Raw genomic sequence first — 20,547 nt, 5'->3', positions numbered from 1 at the left:
CGTATAATAAACTCTAATAGAATATATCTTTAATAATTAGTTTATATATCTTCAAAAGGTTATGTATGTACTGGATTGAAATTGTTCTATAACAATTTAGCCTCCCTCCTCATCGGCCGGAACAACCCTGCCCTAGCGTCGGCACATTACTTATGACCAATCAGAAGGGGTTTTATGAATCTGCAAATATGAAAATGGCCTGCTATGGAGATATATGATTACATAATACATGGAGTACATTTCCACTTCGTTTGCTTCTACGAATCCACTATATCAATATATAGAGGAATGTTACTATAGCTACTCAAAAATCAACGAATTCAGTAAAAAAATATCACTATAAACAGGTTCTACTATACGTCTAGACTATTAACCTCTTCGCTTATATATTCTCCTATTGTCTACTCAGTTTATTTATCACTATAGTATCCTAAGCCAGGAATGTGTGTCAAAAGTGGAGTAAAAGCTCTACAAAATCTTCTGACAGAGTATGCTGAAAATAGCAATTTGATAAAAACCCAAAAGTGGCAATTCGAATTTGATATAAAAGAAGAAAGATATGCGTTTCGTCTCATCGGCTTCTTGAAATACAAATTGTATTCGGAAATTTGTGGTCAGTACTAACACGTAGGCTCGAATTTCGAATTCGCTGACCTCAATATAGGGGTAGAATGTGGCATATCAGATACAAAGCGGCCTATTATAGGCCGTTTATGCATGAAAGACTACCATTCAATTGGCCGATAATTAAAACATCAACTCACGCTTAGTGCGTACCATAAAATGGCCTTGTTAGTAGTACTGCTGGTCAGACCCCGAATGTAAACTGGATTCCTTCTGGTAAGACACTCAGAGGCCAACAATCAATAACCGGAGAACATTTAAGATAAGATGTCATAGAGTTATAAAGTATTATCCAGGGTTAATGTAGAGGACCGTATACATGTTTGAAAAGAAAAAAAAAAAATACAAGTGAATCATACAGATCCTGGCCACTTGATGGCCTCCAAAGTTGCATTGATACAGGTGTTGGCGATTTATACCCGGCAACTCATCAGTGTATTTTTTCAACTGATCACCTGTAGTTTGGCAAAAATGAGCTGTTAAATCAATATTGAACATCTTCGATTAGCACTGAGGGGCCATAGTCCATGGAAAAGGCAAGAATCATTTGCGCAAGCTCGTGCATTCAACACGGGCAATTAATCAGGGCTTTCAATGATTTGGACTATTGTCCATATTGAAAAGATTCAATGCTTGTAATAGAGCTTGATTGTCATATCTCTAAAGATTTTGAACATTCTGTATGCTTTGTTGTTGAAAATACATCTATTTTCGAAGGCCCTACTATTAATAGCATCAATTCATCGATATCAGAAAATACGTACACCCCGGGCCGGCGAGGTCGGTTGAGACCAAGTTCATAGCACCTACCATGAGGGTCTCATCTGGATATTTCACCGTCCACTTAATTGGCCTCCTCACGTGGGCAATTATCGAGTTTAGAAAAAAGTTGACACTTTTTAGCTCAGGGCATCCACTTGGTTTGTTGGTTCGTGGTGTATATATTGTGATGAGAGATATTAGGATGGAGTTTATATCTCACATTTCAACCCATTTCGTTGTATAGAAAGACACTTCATCTCCACTGTCAAAAAACTATTATCCCACACCAAACATTAACTATTAAACATCTATACTTTCACCATGTCAAACTCTCGTGGTTTTGAGGCATTAACAACCACAACAGGTACCAGCAGTCACTACATATATTTTCCTGCTGAATTAAACGACCGCGGCAAGACCGTAAGAAGAATTATAGTCTTCAGAAAGTCGAAGGTTGAATATGCAAATGCTGATCAAACTACACCAGAAGATCGCGAGAGAGTCAAATGTTATGTCAAAGTCGGTACTAAATCTAGGAATTTAATTGATGAAGCGAGGACACTCGACAGATATCTTTCTGAAGAGCACGATGTAAGTATTATTCAAATTAAAAAAAGGGCTATTGTTTGCATACTAACATTTTTATGCAGCCAAGGAATAAAATGAACCGCGTAATGACTGCCTGGGCATCGAAGGGCTGGGTTTTTGACGCCCAGGGCAAACCTCTTCCATCTTCTCCTTCAGCTCCATCTGAACAGCCAAGGGCCAGAACAGACATATCAAAAAGTACTCATCCACAAACTTCGTCTCAACCGGAAAAAGCCAATAAAAAAAGAAAGGATGTAAAGGTGGGACCTTTTCTGGTGTCAGAGACTAATTCCGATTCCGGTAGTGAAATAGTCTCTAGTAATCGTAATCTCTTAACTTCATCTAGACAAACAGACGCCAAAAACGAAAGAAACAAACCAAGCAAGGGACCTTTGAAGGTGTCGAATAGTAAAATCGTCTCTAGTAAACCCCCAACTTTGTCTAGACCAACAAAAGCCAATAACGAAAAAAGCAAACCAAGGAAGGGACCGTTTCTGGAATCAGACAGTGAATCTGATCCCGAATCTTTATTCGTCTCACAAAAAAAAACTTGCAATCCGAAGTCTGCAGTAGGTGGCAAGGAGAGGGTGGGAAGAGGAGGAGAGAGAACAGCACAAGATAAAATGCCAATCAGGAGTTCTTTAGCAAGGGAATTATTTCCGTCTGATGAAGATAATGATACCGCAGCTTTAGAATCGCGCCGCAGACCAAAAACCGCAGAAAGGGGCAAGAATGCAGATCTTACTGAGCCTGCCAGGAAGAAGATGGATACTACTGATTTCGCAGGCGGAAAGTCTAATGACAGAGAGCGCCGTGGAAATTCAGGGCTCAAGAGAGTTGAAACAACTGGTGAACGAAGTGTTGGAATCGCAAGGAGGCGTGATGATCGTAGTAGGAGCCCTGGCAGAATTCCCAAAAAGCCTGAAGTTCAGCGTCAAAGAGGAGAGGGCTCCCACAATTCCTCTCATCCGACGGAAGGAGTAACAGTAAAGAAAGAAAGCAGGAGCACAGGTAAGGAGCATTCATCTAGACCACGCGGCGATGAGCTTGCATCAAACGCAAACATATATCGGAAGTCTAAAAGTCTCTATAAAGGGCCCAAAGCAAATTGGGTAGAGGAAGATCCAAACAGAGCACCAACAGAAAAGGAGCTACGAGATATGGAACTAGAGGATGCCGAAAAGCAGTGGAAAAAGAACGGTGGGGGGCTATTCTAGTCAAACTGGGCTTAGACTCGAAAAAAATTGGAAGGATAAACATTGACAATCTTGTTGGGGAAATAGATGGAGCAGTGTGTCCAAGAGTTCGGATTGCAGTTCAACAATAAAGATCATCAATCGCCGAACCAATTAGAACATTCCAATCAATTGGAATATCCAAATGAATCAAGATGCTAAATTTTATTAGAATATTAAACCATTTTCAGATTTCTAATTGCTTTTAAATATTCAAAACCCTATGATCTTGGACTGCAGTCTGAACTATTAGATATTCTGAGATATCCGAACATCACAAAGCTGTCTATACAATTGTTTGATTTGGTACATATATGATAGTTAGCTGACATTCTATAAGATATTTTTTTTAGCATTGCCGCAATCTTCATACACTTTTATTTCGCTGGTGATACTAGAAAAATAAGCCTAATATAAAAGATTCGTTTCAGTGAATTTATTATAGCGATTAAGTTTATTCTTATTGTAACTCTTAAGACCTTGAATATCATTATAGAGAGAGTATAACAATGAATCACTGTGATAGTTCTTTTCTAAGAACTTGTGAAGTATGAAGCAATTAGACCACGCACAAATTATCTATACTTATAGTTTATCTGCAGATAATCCGCTCTATAGGTTATCTATCAGAGGTTCTACCGACCCTGTAGATTATCTGTTGAGGCTTTAGATTTGAAACTATTCTCAGTTCATTTTACAGGTAATCTATCCCAACTTTCGAACTATCCGCCCCGCCACAGATAATCCGCGGGTTGCCCGTGGAGATCATTATTCACCCCGCGGGTACCCGTTGCGCAGTCTAGTACTAGCAATTCGTTTTCAGAGACAGGTGGAGAATCGGACGAGGTAGCAGCGGATGATAATGAAGAAAGACTTGGAGATGAGGGTTTTGGGGATGGATGGTAGGGAGAGAGAGGAAAAAGGGGAGGTTAGGGGCCCGGAGGGAGTGAAGATCGCGGGAAGAAAAGCAGAGCTGGTTACGGTGAAACTTTGTAGCGACGATGCAGAAATGCCAGTCAGAGGTGCAAAGGTCGCCTACATCTCCCAAACTGAAGAACCAGGATCACCAGCCTTCGAAGGCTCTCGCCAATCCTTGAGTAAACTTACACATTTTGCTACAAGTCTTGGCATTGGAGGATACCGGAAAGTAATATAAAAGGAACGGCGGGGGAATATTCTAATTAAACTAATGTTTTAAAAGTTTTAAATCTTTTAATTTTTTTGAATTTAGAAATTCAAGAGGAATATATTTCCAGAAATGAAATGAATTTGAAAAGAAAGAATAGACGAAAATAATTTATATCTATTGATCTAGTTCTCAGGTCTAGTATATAATAGGATGAAGACGTATGAGAATATAGAATCGATATTATTCTATAAATATTAATCAGAAGTATACAATTTGAGAACAAAAATTGATTAGAGAATTACTCAGAGTTGTGATTTTTCAATAATATTCAAGACATAACTGAGATCTCGCACTACAAATACGAGAAGATAAAGGCGAAGTTTTAGGTTTTTCCTCGTCTCGATATATCTTCAATTTCATGATGTTCTTTGCCCCCCCCCCCTGCGAAGCAGAATCGATTGTTTGATGAAAGTCACTACTAGATAGCACTCAATATCTCAGCAAGCTTCACGCCCCAATCACTAATCTATCAGATAGTTAATAGCAGATCTCACTAAAACACTGATGAATAGATTGTCTTACCAAAGCACGTTTCATCATTGAGAAGTGATTACCCTCGGCGGGAATCACCGTCACGTCTTCCAAGAGCTCTTCCCACCCAAGAGATTCATCACCAAGTCTATCATTCAAGAACCAATCCACTGTTCTCTGCTCTTCGGGCGAAACTTCTGGTCTAGGTATCTTCTTCTGCTTATCCAATCCCTCTCTCGCCAGGAATAGAACAGCGGATGGAATCTTTTTGCCCGGCAACTTACTCACTTTGTACCTTATCAGTTGTTGATTTCCTAGCGTAGAATGTTCATTTTTTCCTATTCTTTTGTCTTTAATTTCGGCCGGGTTAGTCGCGCGGACTTCAATTATTGAATCTAAAAAGTCCACCAGGGCTTTCGGAAGCGAGGCCGAGAAGGTGGGACACGCAGTGTCAATCATGAATAACTTCTCAACCTCATTGTCGTCTTCGAGAAGCTGTCGTACAATCTCATAGGCTACCACGCCACCCATAGAGTATCCGCCGATCAGGTACGGGCCTTCGGGCTGCTTTCTTTTGATTTCTGCTACATAAATGGCAGCCAGTTCCTCAATTTTAGGTGGCTGTTTCGGATCGGGTTTAATTATTGTGAAGGGACTATCAAGCGCATAGACAGATACATTCTTAACAACAGCCAATGAGGGCGAGAGGCCTCTAAATACGGCACCAAAACCGAATCCGCCAGGTACAAGGAACAAGTTTCGGTTTTCTGAAGTCGAAATGGCACGGTGCAGAAGTATGGAGGTCGTTTTCGCAGGACAAGGGTCCTCTGTATCGGCAAGCATACCGCAGATGGCTCGAAAGCTTCGGGATTCGCGAGTCGTTCCATCGGACCAATCAACATGGGCGAATCCAGCAGCTTGCATATCTCGTTCCCAGGCCCAAACACTCTGCATCGCGTACTGACGGCCATCATTGAATAGCCACCATCCATCTAGTAAGCCGAATACTATATCCAGCCAAGCTAACTTCTGAGTTCCTTCAAGTAGCACCACACAACCAATATTAGGACGTAATAGCTTGTGGATATTGCTTAGACTATAACTTAGGTTGCGTGTCGCGTGCACACAATTGGTTGACACTACAATATGATAGAGTCCCAGCAGCTCCTCTGGAGGAGTTTCCTCGATGTTGAGTTTGATAAACTTCATGTTTTTAATGTCCTTAAAGGTTGTATTCATAGCGCGTGCAACTAAAGATCTCGAGAGGTCCGTAAAAGTGTATGTGAAAGGGAGACCAGTAGCTTGTAAAAAGGGTATAAGGTGCTTAGTAGTACCCCCCGTACCAGCACCCACTTCAAGAATATGTAAGGGCTCATTCTCAGAAATTCGAGCGCGAATGATTGCGGAGATAAAATCAGAAAGTAATCTCGAAGCAGCTTGTACATCTGGCGTGGTAAAATAGAAGTCGTCAAGGAGACTACGGCCTTTGTCGTCACCGTATAGGATAGAGATGGGATTAACTTTCCCGGTGAGAGAATCTGCCAACTGAGGGCCAATAAGACTTATGATATTGTTGATTGGCAAGTAATGAGAAAATTCAGCAATAATCTTTTTACTCAAATATTCGGCAGACATGGCTTTATTGTCGTAGTCTTTGGCAGCGGGGCCACATGCAAATTCGTCTCCTATTTTCTCGACGACGCCCGCTTCTTCCAAGATTTCCCAGAGCCGGAGGATATCTCTTTTGTACTTATTAAGTGTGAGTGCTACAGCGGGAAGTTTTTCTCCATGGCGAAAATGTCTGATGGGACAGCCGAGTTTCTCAAAAGCTTCGATGATGAAGGCTGCGACTGTTTTCAGCTGCTCCGGGTATACCTTATCCCAGTAGCCTAAATAATTGGTGGTTTTAGCATGAATATCAAAGCCGTGTCGAATCTCCTTGAAAGCTGCATGTACCGAAGCAGCGTTATAATTGGTCGAAGTTGTTCCCTCGTTGTTTTCAATCAAGTCTATTCCCGTGTATGGAGCCGCTGAACTACCACTATCTGGAGTAGGACTTGCTCGAGAAGACTTTGGCGGAGTATTCATTGGAGTCTGGATTGAATCAACATCCGATGCACCAGGAATCAAACTGAAGATAGATGCCACGTCGACTATTGAAGCAAACTCTGCTGTTTGTATATCCAGACTAAATGCTTCATTCAAATTGCTGACAATCTCTGTTGCAACAAGAGAGTCAGCACCTAAGTCGTCAAGAATTGAATCCATCTCAATTTCTGCGACAGATACGTCGAGAGATTGGCTCAGGATTTCGAAAACAGTCTTCTGCCAATCTGAATTTGTATTATCTGCTTTCTCAATAATGGAGACTGGATTTTGGTTTTCAAAGTTGTTACTGCTGGTATCAGAAACTTCACCACTAATGCGTGAAGAGATCAGATCACACAAAGAAGCGATATCAATTAGTTGTTCAAAGTCTCTAGTTGAAATATCAATCTTGAATTTTTCTGAGATTTTAGCCTGGATTTCCGAGCTGACCAGTGAGTCGGCACCAAGCTCATCTAGCGTGGCCTGTTTCGTAACCATCCGAACTGGAACTTCTAGTGAAATGCTGAGGATTTTTTGAACACCACTCAGAATATCGACCACATCTGTACGGTCTTTTTTGTACTTCTTTGTAGGGCCGTTAATGATTGTTTGAGATGAGCTTTTGGGAGCCGGTGTTGAGGCAGCAGCTTTTGAGAAACCAGGTGATTCCTCCTTGGAATTAATCCCCGGATTAGCTCGCGCCAACATCTTAGCAAGCTTATTGCGTGGTAATCTCGAAAACTTGATTCCTTGGGCAGAAAACACAATCTTCCGGCTCTGTTTATCGAACGCGAACAGATCTAATACCGTCTCTTTATTGTTATCCCTGACAATTTTTGTGTACACTCTGTATTTCCCTTCACCTTGGATTGAATTCAAAGGCCTTACAGTTTCAATGCCCGTACAGACAAATGAAGCGCCACTATCAACTTCATCCTCATCTTCGCATATAGAGTTCATGAACGCCCCCGGCACTTGGATGAAATTGTCCAATATCAAAGGATCAGATATAGTATCATTCGGCGTCCTGGCCATCGTGTCTAGATCTTCCTTCGGCATACTAACTTCACCTGCGCCTTCAGAATCTCGGCCAGCCAAATGACGTAATCCCCGATATATTGATGAATACTTTACCATCTTCCCAAATATCTTGTACACCATTGCACCTCGTACGGCTTCTATATCGTCGGTGTCTTCGTCTAATAGACTTGTGATGTGTCTCCACATATTTTTCTCAGCCTGTTCATCGATGATACGACCGTTCCTTTCGTGCAGAGAAATATTACCTGTGGCATGCGAAATTGGCTTCTCATTATTTTTAGTGGAGGAAAGTTCAAAATTCCATGACTTCTCTGCCTTCTTCGTTAGGATCACCTTGACCAGACGCTGCGTGTCCAATCCTAACGCTGCCCTAATCTCCAAAGAATCAATGGTAATCTCTGAGTTAGCAGCCATTACCTGCGGACGGTAAACCAAGACGACCGCGTGTGAAGATAGCTCCAAATACATTGATGCCGGACATATTGAAGACCCAGTCACAGAATGACCCCCAACAAGTTCCTGGTAGCGCTTACTACGCGTATCAACCTTAAAAACGAATCTATCCACAGGCTGAATTTGTGACTTATCCTGCACTATGTAAGGGAAATCGTTGATATTCTTCAAACAATGTGGACATTCCCCAGTCAAGTTTGTTGAATGCTCATCTGGCTTGCTCTTCTTGTCCGCTGATGGATCAATATAATCTAACCAGTGTCTGTCCTTCTCAAATTGATATGGTGGTATTGCGATAGATTCATAGCTCATTCGCTGGCTTCGATGAAATGGCCAGAATTGAACATGTGGCTGCCCATTTTTCCACAATGTGACTGTCGCATCCGCGAGAGATCTCACGAGATCTTTTCCATTAATGGCCACATAGCTATGTTCTGCCAGAGGATGGGCTTGAGAAAGAGCATTACGAGTCATGTTGATGATGGGGCTGCCGAAACCTGCTTCTAGAAATATACAAGGACCTAGGCGACTAGCGACGCGCGAGATAGTTCGCCCAAAGTACACAGGACTGCGGGTGTGGCGGGCGATGATATTGGAGCCAGGACCGGTCCATAGAGATTGGTGACATGATTCGAAGGGAAGAGTTGGTTTCTATTTTGAAAGGGGAGTCAGTGGCTACTGAGGTAGAGAAAAGCGATTGAAATAAAATGAAATGAAATATAAGAGGTGTAGCGTGTCGAGAAATTTGAATTAGCTAACCATATGTGGAAGACTTCAATATTTGAAGAATCGCCAATCTTCGAAAATGCTTCGGCGGATTGGAACTCTCCAAAACATTCAGATCTCCCAGACAGATTCAAAAAACAAAGCCCTCTCACTCGTGCACTGTAATCCAAACTATTGGACACTCTGATCCGAAAAATCAGAAGGATATGAGAGGAAAATGATACTTTCACATTCTAAAAAAAATATAACTCGAAACTGACCTGAAACGATATCTCACTCGACAACTTAGCACATTCACCAACAATCGAATCAGCCATGGCAGAATGATACGCATGGACATCTTTCAAAACCTTGAAGCTTAGCTTTTCTCCACTAGCTATCTTGTCCTGGAGGTGTAATTCGAGAAGCTCCATGTTTATAGTGCGCCCCGCGACGACGTACTGATTGGGTCCGTTGTAACATGCTATGTCGAGCTTGATATCGGGATGTTTTTCATAGAAAGTTTCTAAATGCTTATTTGGCGTTGTGTTTGTTGAGGTTAGAGTGGCCTCTATAGCTATCATGGATCCCGTGTCGTTACCCCAAGACTTTTGTATTATGGATGCGCGGCCTGCTAAGATGTCAGTCTTTTGGAGTAACTGTATTGATAAGATCATCCTATGGTCTTGGACTGTACTGACTACAAAAAATTAGCATTATAGCTCAGTACCTACTTTATGCCACATCATACACGGAGGGAAAACCACTTACCCAGTAATAAGCCTCATACCATCTTTCAAAGTCATAGCCCCCGATATTGTTAGTGCCGTCCACTCTCCAAACGAGTGACCACAGATCACTTGTGGCTTTACCCCTGAGTCAATCCATGACATACCACATGAATATTGAATGGAAAACATAGCAGCATGGCGGAGAACGAGATCGCTATCTCCCTGGATCCCTTGGAGAACAACTGGAAATAGACTCGGCAAACCGAGTGATCGTATCACATCATCGCACTTGTGCAGATGTGTCTGGAATAGCAAAGAACTATCATAGAAATGCTTGGCTGACGGTACGGTATTACCGTTCTGTCCGCCGAAAAGCAGAACGATAGGTTTGGGCTTTTTGGAAGTCATGGTATGTTCCTCAAAATCGCCAAGTTGAGCTTGTAGATCGGTTACTGTTTTGTTGGAGAAATTTAGTGATTGCTCTCCTAAATATAGCAAGATTTAGGAAATCCTTACGAGATGTGGCAGTAGTGCAATAGACATGCTGGAGCTGACGGTTCTGTTTTGTCGCTAGATTGAAAGCCAGGTTAGGAGTTGATTCAGAGGATAATGAGCCTTCCCCAATCTGAGTCTTCAGCTTATTACAGTAAGTCAATAAGCTCGCTCTGGAAGCGGCAGAAATAAAAAATGGTAAAGCAGATATGGAAGCGGTAGAAATTGCGCGGTCTGTTAACAATGTCGACGAAGATGATGATCTAGGTGGTGGAGGTGCGACAACAACAGAAGCATTGCTACCTGAAGCACCGAAGTTGTTGACCAATGCTAACCGCAGATCGTCACTCCATTGTTTCTGTAACGACGTTGAAATAGCCATCTTGTCAGTTTCCAGGGCCGGAATATTGGTATTTAATGTCCTGAATTGAGCTTGAATGGGAATTTTTCCGTGCTTCATCATGAGCAAGACCTTGATTAGCGACACTATTCCCGAGGCTCCCTCTGCATGTCCAATATTTGATTTTACAGAACCAATCTGCAAGATAGAATGCCTATCCTTCCCACCAAGGACTTGCCGAATACTCTTGATCTCAATAGGGTCTCCAGCACGCGTGCCAGTGCCATGAGCTTCCACGTAAGATATATCTTCCGGATTAACTCCAGCTCGGGCCAGTACATCTCTGTATAATGCTGTTTGACTCTCTAAAACAGGGTTGGTGATACTTGTGTGATTCATATTTTGATTGTTACCGGTAGCTAACAGCACCCCTTGAATATGATCCCCATCTTTTAGTGCCTTATTTAACGATTTTAGGACCACGACGCCCACGGCCTCGCCACGGCAGTAACCATCGGCCCCTACATCAAAAGCTTTACAACCTGCTGTCTTGCTAAGAAATCCGCCCACACGTAAAGCATCGTACAAAACAAGGTTTGTTATTAAATTAACGCCACCCGCAACAGCGCGTGTGCACTCTCCCGTCTGAATAGAGCGGCAAGCTTGGTGAATGGCGACCATTGATGAGGAACAGGCCGTATCAATGGTTTGTGAAGGTCCTGTCCAGCCAAAGTGATGACTTAACCGTCCGGCTACGTAAGAGCGATGCATACCAATGCCTGTATATGGCGAAGCTGGGTGGGAAGCCAAATTAAGAGAATAATCAGGTGCAATCATGCCGATGAAGCATCCTGTTGTATCTTTGTTTTGAGTTCTCTCGTGAGTCTCTGCTTCCTGCTTTTGCCCACCACCGAAACAGGTTGCTGATTCGAGTGCGTGGTAAGTTGTTTCAAGTATTGTCCGCTGATGCGGATCTAGAGCCATTGCTTCACGCTTTGATTTCTTGAAAAATCGATGGTCGAATGAATCGATATCTGATAGAAAGTTACCCCACATCTTATCCTTCATGACTGCATCAGGAAATCGCTTCGAGTCAATCTCGCGCTCCGTGGTCCTGCCTGTCTGTATTGCTTCCCAAAGATCTTCTGCCGTGTCTCCAGCCGCTGTTCGGCAAGCCATTCCCACCACTGCCACCGCATTCTCCGGATAGCTGTTATAACTTGTAAGCATAACCTTCCGCTTTTCTTTCTTGCGTGGTGTGATATTCTTGAGGATGGGATGTCGCAGCGGCTCGTTCTCATCAAGCTCCAATGCACGTACCACCACCGCGTGGTCAGTTTTCAAACTCGTAATGCGATCCCAAGCCTCAAATGCTTCTTCTCTGCATATTTCGGTGATGCCTCTGATATTTAGCCCCCTGTCGACTGTCCTCGTTGATGACATACTCTGTGGCGCCACGCCTACATTACGCCAGCAAGTCCATTGAATTGATACGCTGTTATCGCCTTCGCGTCTTCTCTGTGTCGCCAAACCGTCCAAGAATGCGTTCGCGGGGGCATATGTCAACTGACCTGGAGATCCTGAGAGCTGCCCTATTGAAGATACGAGTGTGAAGAAGTCCAATGTACCAGGTGGGAATATTTTGTCAAGAATCAAACCTCCTACTACTTTCGGCGCTAATACGTTAGCGATATCAGAAGTTGTGCAACGCTCCAAAGTATCAAAGCATGTGATGCCTGCAGCGTGAACCACTCCTTTTATTGGCGGTATGTTTAAGTTATCAATAGCCTCCCTTAGTGTAGAATCTGCGTCGGGCTTACTAAGGTCAATGGCTAACACGTGAATTGTAGCACCGATCGCCTCGAGCTCAGTGATTCGTGAAACAAGCCTGTCGATATTGGCATCCCTTGGTTCGCCGTTTGGGGCGGATGGGAGACCACAGCGTGATACTAGTAAGATGCTCCGGGCTCCTCGCATCGCCATCCAAATCGCAACTTCCCGGCCCAAGCCCCCTGTTCCGCCAGTAATCAAGTATGTACCTTGAGGATTTAATTGTGGCATTTTCCTATCGTTCGATAAATCCTGAAAAGGTTGAAGTGAAGCTGTCTGCGCTACACCATTGCAGACTCTGACAACATCAAAACCCTGTGCGTATTTAATAGGGAGCAGTGGAAACCCAATTTTGTCATCCTCGAACAATCCGCCAAAGAGCTCTGGTATTTCCATCTTGATTACACGCGCCAGACCATATAGCGGAGCGTAACCTAAATCTCGAATGCCAAGGTCTTTCTTGATAAGTGAGAATAATTTGTACGTCTTACTCTTGTCGAGCTGGTGATGCTGGCACAGGGCTTTTGCGGCTATAATTAGACTGGTACATGACTTCGTTACGGCTTCGTAGACTTCATCCTTAGCCTTCGCGGCATGTGGTATGTGAACAACAATAGTATCAAGTGTTAAGAGAGGGATTATTTCCATGGGATCTCTGACAACTTCAGTTTCATAGCCCTCATCATTAAGCTGCTTGCGGTACGTGGACAAGATTTCATCCGGTTCCTCATCGCCAGTTAGAAAGACCACTCTTTCAAATCTAAGCGGTTCCTCACTTAAAGACGCGGGGGACCAGGTGACCCGGTGGATTAAGTCATTTACGTTCATGACCGCCTGTTTACCCCAAATATGGTGGTTTCAGTGATAAATATAACCTGCTACCAACAATTATCAACTATAAAACGCGAGGAAAGTAAGTGAAACGATAAGAACTTTCAGAATACTATCATTCTCGTGTTTCAAAGAGCCTATCTCACGTTCAATATCTCGCAACATATATTTATATGAGTTTTGAGAACGTGTCCACTGCTTCCTAAGCTCTCATCTGTCATGGCCCTGCAGCCAAGCTACTATAGCCTGATCTGAACCTCAAACCGCTAGTCTGTAGATGCACTTGCTTCTTCAACGAGTAAGACCAGCAGCTCTCTAATTTTCTTTCTCGTCTAAGAATACTCCTGCTGTATATCACCTGCCAGTTGCAGCTAGCCTCCCATTAAGTGGTTTTCAAGGCACTAGCCACGATTTTAGCTAATTTAAAAACACACTCACAACGCTCCACGAGTATGTAGCTCCAAACTTATGGAACTTCCCATCCACTGAATGAAGCCAGATAGAGTATATAACTAGAATCCGCTTCATGATTAATTGATTAAAATCCCTTCACTCTGTTTAGTTCTAAGAGTTCAAAAGTTGTACTTGTGGAAGTAATTGCCATGTTGCCAGCTTTGATTGGCTTGAAGATTGCCCGCCATACACAACAAGTATGGGTCATTTGAGGCAATTGTCTTCAGGCTATCTTGAAGTAAAGCCTGTGATGACCGTCTATGACATGCATGCAGAAACTCCACCACTCAACTAACCTAAATGGGGAAAGTGGCATGGCTACATAGAGAACCACCACAAAAAAAATCTTCGTGCATGGGGTCATGCTTCTTTCCATTCGCCTACAACAGTCACCTCCAGCTTATCAATAGAAACGTCGAAAGCTCGGGTAGGGTGATGTCGAAGAATCGACAAGGTTCACGGGCTTAAGCTTCCATCCTGCTGGGCTTGTAAAAACTGAGGGCGAAACCTCACAGAAATCAAGCTTAATGCAACCACGGGGCTTCAGGTAAGCAATGTCAGCGATACGCTAGCGATTGAGCTGAAATATGCATATCATTCTAGGATCCTAGAATTCTTCAGCTGAGAGGAGGAACCGAAGTGGAGGCGCTGCTTCCGTTTGCTTACGTTAACGTTCTTGCGTTTGACCGAGATGAATATAGCATCACGTGCCCAACGCCGGCAGAACGTCGGACGTCAAGTCTTTAGCGGGACAGGTTTGTATGAGTGGCCGATGTACGAACATTCAATCACCGAATCTCACAAATCGGATCAATCATGTCAACCAATCTGATCAATCCATACAAGAAATCATCCTTGTGTTCATTCATACATCCCTATTCTTCTCGGGAATCATCCCTATGCACCTCGTCTAACTCATCTCAGTCCTAGCCTACTAAAAAGATAACCTGACTTCCCAACCACAGATATATCAATACCAATCATATCAATATCAACCTCTGAATTCACCATTTCCCCTGATATACCCATGAACTCCTCGCAAAAATGCAAATAAACAGGTTTAGTTCCTAACAAACAGTAAACCTATGAACCAACAGATCCCCTCAAGGTCTACACGATCCTTTATGTACTCCGAAGAAAATGCAATTAATTCCGTTACCTATCCATTCCATCCATAAGAGTATTTATTCATTGATACATTCATGAATCTATTCGTCCATCCTTCCAGGTCAGTGCCTTCCCAATCCAAGGACCCCTCATACCATTTGGTTTCAGACCTTGTAATCAAAATGATATTATGACCACTTGATATCACCACTAGGCGGTCTCGTTGTTCTCCTCCTATTCAGCTTATGATCTGACCCACTAACCGCATTCGAGGACGTAGGTCTTATCGGCTCTCGTTCACGGTCTCTTTCTCGTGGCCTAACTCCATTCTCCCTATTTTCCCTATTTTCCCTGTTGTCCCTGTTGTCCCTGTTGTCCCTATTTTCCCTATTTTCCCTGTTGTCTCTATTTTCCCTTCTAATATGTGATGGGTCATCTCTAAGCTGTGGTGCCGCTATTGATGAGCGTGACGCACGCAGGAGCGCCGTTCGAGGTAATCGGCTTTTGCTAACCGGTGTCCCATTTGTTAGGTCACCACTCGCTTTTCGTATAATGGATGTTGTGCCCTCTGTAGTTCTAGGTCGATAATGCACAGATTCGGTACTACTAGACGCCGTCGATGTAATACCTGAACGTCTGTAAGGTGTAACACTTCCATCAATGAATGCTGATGTTTGTGACATACGACTAGCCTGGGTAGGCGTCAAAGGAGTCGATACGCTATGTTGAAGAGAAGGTGCTGTGAAAGAACTTCCACGTCTAGGGCCCAATCGAGACCTTGAACCACTTCCACTTTCTGAGGCTTTGTCCAAATTGAACTTGACTAGCTCACTTGCCATATTTCTGACCAGCACAGCGCTATCGTTCTCAGCGAGGTGCTGTATCACCTCAAACAACGGGTGATGCCTGATGCTTTCTGCTTCATCACCACTGGCATCACATATGCTTCGAACAATGCGTAGCAAGTTCAATCGCACAACAGCCTTTTTGTGATTAAGTTTTTGTAGGATACCAGTGAGTAGATCGGTTCGGGTAAGAGAGCCGGCTATAGGCGAACTTAATCGTAGGAGCTTTTGTAAAGGCTCCAGTAAATTATAGTCGAAGGCATTTGCTTTGGATACAGTAAAACACTGCACTATCATTGCAGTAAAATTACCTTCTAGTAGAGCCTTTTCAACTCTGGCCGTCTCTTCTTGGAGCCTGTATAATACGATTAGTACCCAAATTTGTTACCTGCAAGGTACGAACATACCAAATGAATATAGCGTCCAAAGCGGTGACCTGCCAATACTGATCTTCTAATAATGAAACATAAAACTGTAATCCCTTATTTTGCCAAAGATATTTACGTCCAACTTTCCCTGAATGTGCCATATCACATAAGATTGGGAGCGCAAATTCCTTCGGGGGGCGTTTCGTCTTCATAATGCGTTGAAGTAATGGTATTATACCATTGAAGGCTGCATCCTCCTGTCGCTCCTTACTGAGTCGACATAAGTTATACATAGTATTCAGAACTTGATTAGAAATCTCGCGGAAGTGGTCAGGCGTGCGCTTCATACTTGAGCTTAGTAGATCAATTAGAAGTTCGATGGCGTTTGCGGCATGTAAAGATTCGAGAGTTGTTGATAACATGGATAGATTTTTGATGAACTTGAGCATAGTGATTTGATGCGCTGGTGTCATGCGTCTCAGATCTTTGAGAACCCCTAAATTGTTGTTAGAACACTCGTACCGTAAACTTAAAAGAAAACCTACGTTTGAGTACTACATGATCAGCCACGACCTCCTTGACGTAGTTTTCTGCTTGGGAGAAAAGATAGAATATATTGACAATGCGACCTTCAATAAGTTCAGAAAGTTCATCATCTTCATCTAACACACGATCTAAGACGAGCGCCAATGGGGATAAGATCTTGCTTCTGGAGAAGATGCGACAGAAATCATTCTTTGGAGTTGGTCCCTGTTAGGGTGTTAGTTTATCAGCTTCAGTATTACACATGCCGACATACCTGAAGCTCAAACACATTCCAAATACCATTGACACCGATAAGAACCAAATCCCTAGCATCATCATAGTCTTCGTCGAGAAATTCAACGAGAACGTTCAATCCACCAGCACTGACAAACATCTGAAGTGTCAAAGTAGAAGTTTGGTACATTTGTCTCACAAAGGCAGCAGCCTCAAGACGTATCTCATTCGAGTATTGCCTAGCAGCAAATTTTGTGATGATAGGAATTCCTCCAACAAAGCAAAGGTTTTCCTGAATTTCGACGTCGTTCGAAATGATTGCGTTGACGACCTTCAATAATCTCAATATCATACTTTGACGGCTTTTCAAGGTACACGGTTCCAGTATCTCTAAAATTGGAAGCATTCCGTGAGCACTGATGATCAGGCCCTTTGCATCTTCAGACTCGTACAAAACATCAAGCTGATTCACACATTAACATAAAGAGGCATCATGATAAGAAATAAACATACCAATTGTTCTGATAATTCAGACAATACATTCTCAGCTTGTGTTGCTTTAAGTGAACTCACTAATCCTTCCACTGATGCGCATAATCGAGCATGTTTATCTCTGGCAATGTTGGCTTGTAAATCCATTTCATCAAAGCCTTGCTCCAATGAGGCAAATGGATCATCTTCATCATCCTCGTCGCCAAGCCAGGAGTTATGTGAAAATTTTGAGTTAATCATTAGTGTGTCTCCTGAGCCTTTGTCGGTCTCAATCCTAGGAACTACAGCGCCATGTGGATCAAATATGTCTGAGAAATCTTCATCATCTTCATTCTCCGCATATTTTTGTATCTCAACTGATGAGTTTATACGATGGATGGATGGATTATCATGAGAATTGGGAGTGGTTTTTCTTCGTAAGCTGCTACCTCCATTTGTAGTGGGAGATTGAGCAGAACGCGGAACGCTTGTCAGGTCAGATGGGTGAAAGAGTTTCGGGGAAAGAGCATCGTCCTAAAGTCACCCAGAATTAGTAATGCGCGGGACAGCTTATTGAGGATACTGACTTTGATTATATCCAATCTTTTGTCAAAAACACTATCATTGTCAACGAATAGGTCTGAATAGTCTTCTACAGTAGTCTCGCGATACATTATTGCCGGTCTAGAAGGCAAGGCAAATTTTCCCTCAGCCCGTGCCTTGACGGGAGATCTCGGACGAGAAGGGATAGATGGCTTTCTCGAATAACTTCTAGGAGAAAGGTCTTCTTCAAAATCCATATTAGTGGGAGCTTTGATTTTGTAGGGTCGAATTGTCTCCAATTCATGGCCATCCGTCTCGACATGGGTTTTAGGGCCCTTAATTGTCACAAGATCACCCTCAAAGTTATTATCCCAATTATCAGATTCATCATTGGTGAACTCGAATGATGCAAAAGATTTGAGACGATCAGCTGAAAGGAGGCCTCCGAAATTGTCATGAGGTTTTAGATGTGGAAGTTGAAGCGCACTTGGAGATATAGAAGAAGCGAAGTCATCATCCCAATTATCGTCCGCTTCAACAGTCAGTTTCCACAAGGAATTTTTGAAATTTCCTAGTGGGACTCGCTTACCTGCAGTTTCTGGAGACCTGAAAGAACTCGCCAAACTTTTCGGTTTCGCCACAGAGAGGGGACCCTTCGGAGGGGTGATCATGTTATTGCTTTGCGATTCATTATGAATGTTTCTCAGAGGAGGATCTCGACGGGCTGGTAAGGGGCTACCAAGCTGCTGCGACCTCGTAGAAGTGCGAAATGTTCCAGCACTGGTGGGAGATTTTAAAGCCTCATTCCACTGTTTTACCTCTTCGACCGCTTCATTGAAGTTCGTTGGAGGCTTCGCAATGGGAGCATCAGTTCTGCGTGAGCCCACAATCCAAGCATGTTTCAACAATTTTCGTGCAGAAACCCTTAGATTTGGATCTTTTTGGAAACACTGAATGAGGAAGTCTCGAGCCGCCTAGAAGATGCTTAGTTTTGACTCCAAGAAAAAAGATATTAAAGTTGACTCACTGGCGAAACTCCTTCGGGCAAAGGGGGGTGATCATCATTGACAATAGCAAACAAGGCTGGCATAGGAGCCAATTTGTGATACGGAGGCTTACCCTCAAGTAGCTCAATTACCGTGCAACCCAAACTCCAGATATCGGATGCGGGAGTTGCACCAGAAAGTTGAATGATTTCAGGAGCCATCCAGTACGGGGTTCCAACAACTTGTGCCTCCTTATCTGCTCCAGCAAGAGTGCTAGTAGATACACCAAAATCCGCAAGCTTGACCTTCCCATCTTTTGTTGTAAGAATGTTCGCGCCCTTTATGTCCCTATGAATAACACCCTGATCGTGCAGATATTGGAGTCCTAAAAGTATTTGTCCCATGTAAACGCCAACCAGGTTTTCAGGAAATTTCCCATAACTTTTGCATATCGAGTGTAGGGAACCATTTTCACAATACCTTAAGACTATTGTCAGCACAATGTGGCAAAGGAACAAAACACAAGATGTCTTACTCCAGAATTATGTTCAGGCAGTCTGAAGACTTAACGAAACCAAGATATTTGACAATATTGTCGTGCTAAGAAATGTCAGCTCAAACGGCTTTGCCCTTCCCAACCCAACTGCAAACCTACATGCAAATTTTTGAGAAGGTCTATTTCTGCCTGCACATGGTATTAGTACGTAGTCCAAACCATCTCAACGCTTAAGTCTACCTCAATCATCCGCAATTCGCTCTTTGGGAGGTCCCCCAGCTTTATTTGCTTCACGGCCACAGCTTCCCCCGTGCCCCAATTGAACGCCTTGTAGACCGAGCCAAATGCTCCCTTCCCGAGACATTCTCCTAGACGCTAAACATTTATAAGTAGGTGTATTTCCTCTATTGCATATCTCGGGTGTGTACGTAGTCTTTGAGTCCCGGATCCTGCACAGCCTTTTCCTTTCTTTCTCTCCGCGGTGTCCCTGGCGTCCTGTCTGCCTTCGCACTCCCATTCACGCCCGCCGATCTTGAACTGCCTTGCCGGTCGGCTGAGGAGGGTGGGCGAGAAACCATGGTCGGTGTGCGATGGCCCCGCGTGGAAGGTTTCAGAGGGTGGAGAGGAGGGCTGCTAGAGGTATATTGCTCTCGCAGATGGGGGATCTCATTGAAGCATGAGCTTTTCGTGTTTTGTGGACTAGGTTCCTGTTCCTGTTTCACGACGATTATTTGGCGGGGTTATAGGAATATATTCAAGGTTGTCGATATCGGTGGATCCTGGCCCTCACTGCAAGGCGAAAATAGCACGCGAGAGTGGATAAGAAATTCACTGTTTGTATGGTATTATGTTGAATTTGAATTTGATGTTTGTGTCTTGAAGATAATAAACATTCTCTATTGTTGGCTGAAGAATTGTGTATGAATGTTTGTCCAATCATTACAAAAAAAACGAAGCGTGGTATTATGAGTTATGGAGCATTATCAGAGAGAGAGAAATTAAAACATTGGGCAAGGCGAGATTAAACAAAATTGGCAAACAAGCGCCTACATGGGTGGATCCTGTTGAAGTCGCAACCACTCGCCCTCTCTATCTCTCTCTGGCGAGCTGCATCTAAATAAAGCATGCCGCGCCTAATA

The 20,547-nt window shown here is 43.2% G+C and overlaps 3 protein-coding genes across 4 annotated transcripts; 1 reads left to right on the top strand and 2 right to left on the bottom strand.

Annotated features, from left to right (window-relative positions):
* The first annotated feature begins 1,633 nt into the window (after window positions 1-1,633).
* Window positions 1,634-3,265, top strand: BCIN_04g00650 (hypothetical protein). Its single transcript, XM_001554389.2, has 2 exons — window positions 1,634-1,977; window positions 2,037-3,265. Exons 1-2 carry the CDS (start codon window positions 1,708-1,710, stop codon window positions 3,189-3,191), a joined length of 1,425 nt encoding a protein of 474 aa, XP_001554439.1. The 5' UTR covers window positions 1,634-1,707; the 3' UTR covers window positions 3,192-3,265.
* Window positions 3,266-4,549: 1,284 nt separating this feature from the next.
* On the bottom strand, window positions 4,550-13,510 carry Bcpks20. The gene is made up of 6 exons (XM_024692326.1): window positions 10,404-13,510; window positions 9,928-10,339; window positions 9,849-9,856; window positions 9,438-9,787; window positions 4,921-9,102; window positions 4,550-4,864 (listed from the first exon to the last, which is right to left on the bottom strand). The coding sequence occupies exons 1-6, from the start codon at window positions 13,375-13,377 to the stop codon at window positions 4,817-4,819; spliced, it is 7,974 nt and encodes a 2,657-aa protein (XP_024548101.1). The 5' UTR covers window positions 13,378-13,510; the 3' UTR covers window positions 4,550-4,816.
* A 1,163-nt stretch (window positions 13,511-14,673) lies between these two features.
* On the bottom strand, window positions 14,674-20,393 carry BCIN_04g00630 (hypothetical protein). 2 transcript variants are annotated; one of them, XM_024692324.1, is made up of 12 exons: window positions 19,837-20,393; window positions 19,649-19,783; window positions 19,568-19,597; window positions 19,448-19,512; window positions 18,954-19,392; window positions 18,516-18,900; window positions 17,971-18,458; window positions 17,426-17,917; window positions 16,953-17,375; window positions 16,699-16,903; window positions 16,193-16,649; window positions 14,674-16,140 (listed from the first exon to the last, which is right to left on the bottom strand). In XM_024692324.1, exons 1-12 carry the CDS (start codon window positions 19,984-19,986, stop codon window positions 15,129-15,131), a joined length of 4,281 nt encoding a protein of 1,426 aa, XP_024548100.1. In that variant the 5' UTR covers window positions 19,987-20,393; the 3' UTR covers window positions 14,674-15,128. The 2 variants fall into 2 exon arrangements, with proteins under 2 accessions (XP_024548100.1, XP_024548099.1); XM_024692325.1 differs by having other exon boundaries at window positions 14,675-16,140; window positions 17,971-18,900.
* Between the last annotated feature and the right edge of the window lie 154 nt (window positions 20,394-20,547).

Source organism: Botrytis cinerea, chromosome 4 (assembly GCF_000143535.2).
Source record: "Botrytis cinerea B05.10 chromosome 4, complete sequence".
Classification (NCBI taxonomy): Eukaryota; Fungi; Ascomycota; class Leotiomycetes; order Helotiales; family Sclerotiniaceae; genus Botrytis; species Botrytis cinerea.
Note: the sequence above shows the minus strand (reverse complement) of the source record. Positions and strands in the feature narration are given on the sequence as shown.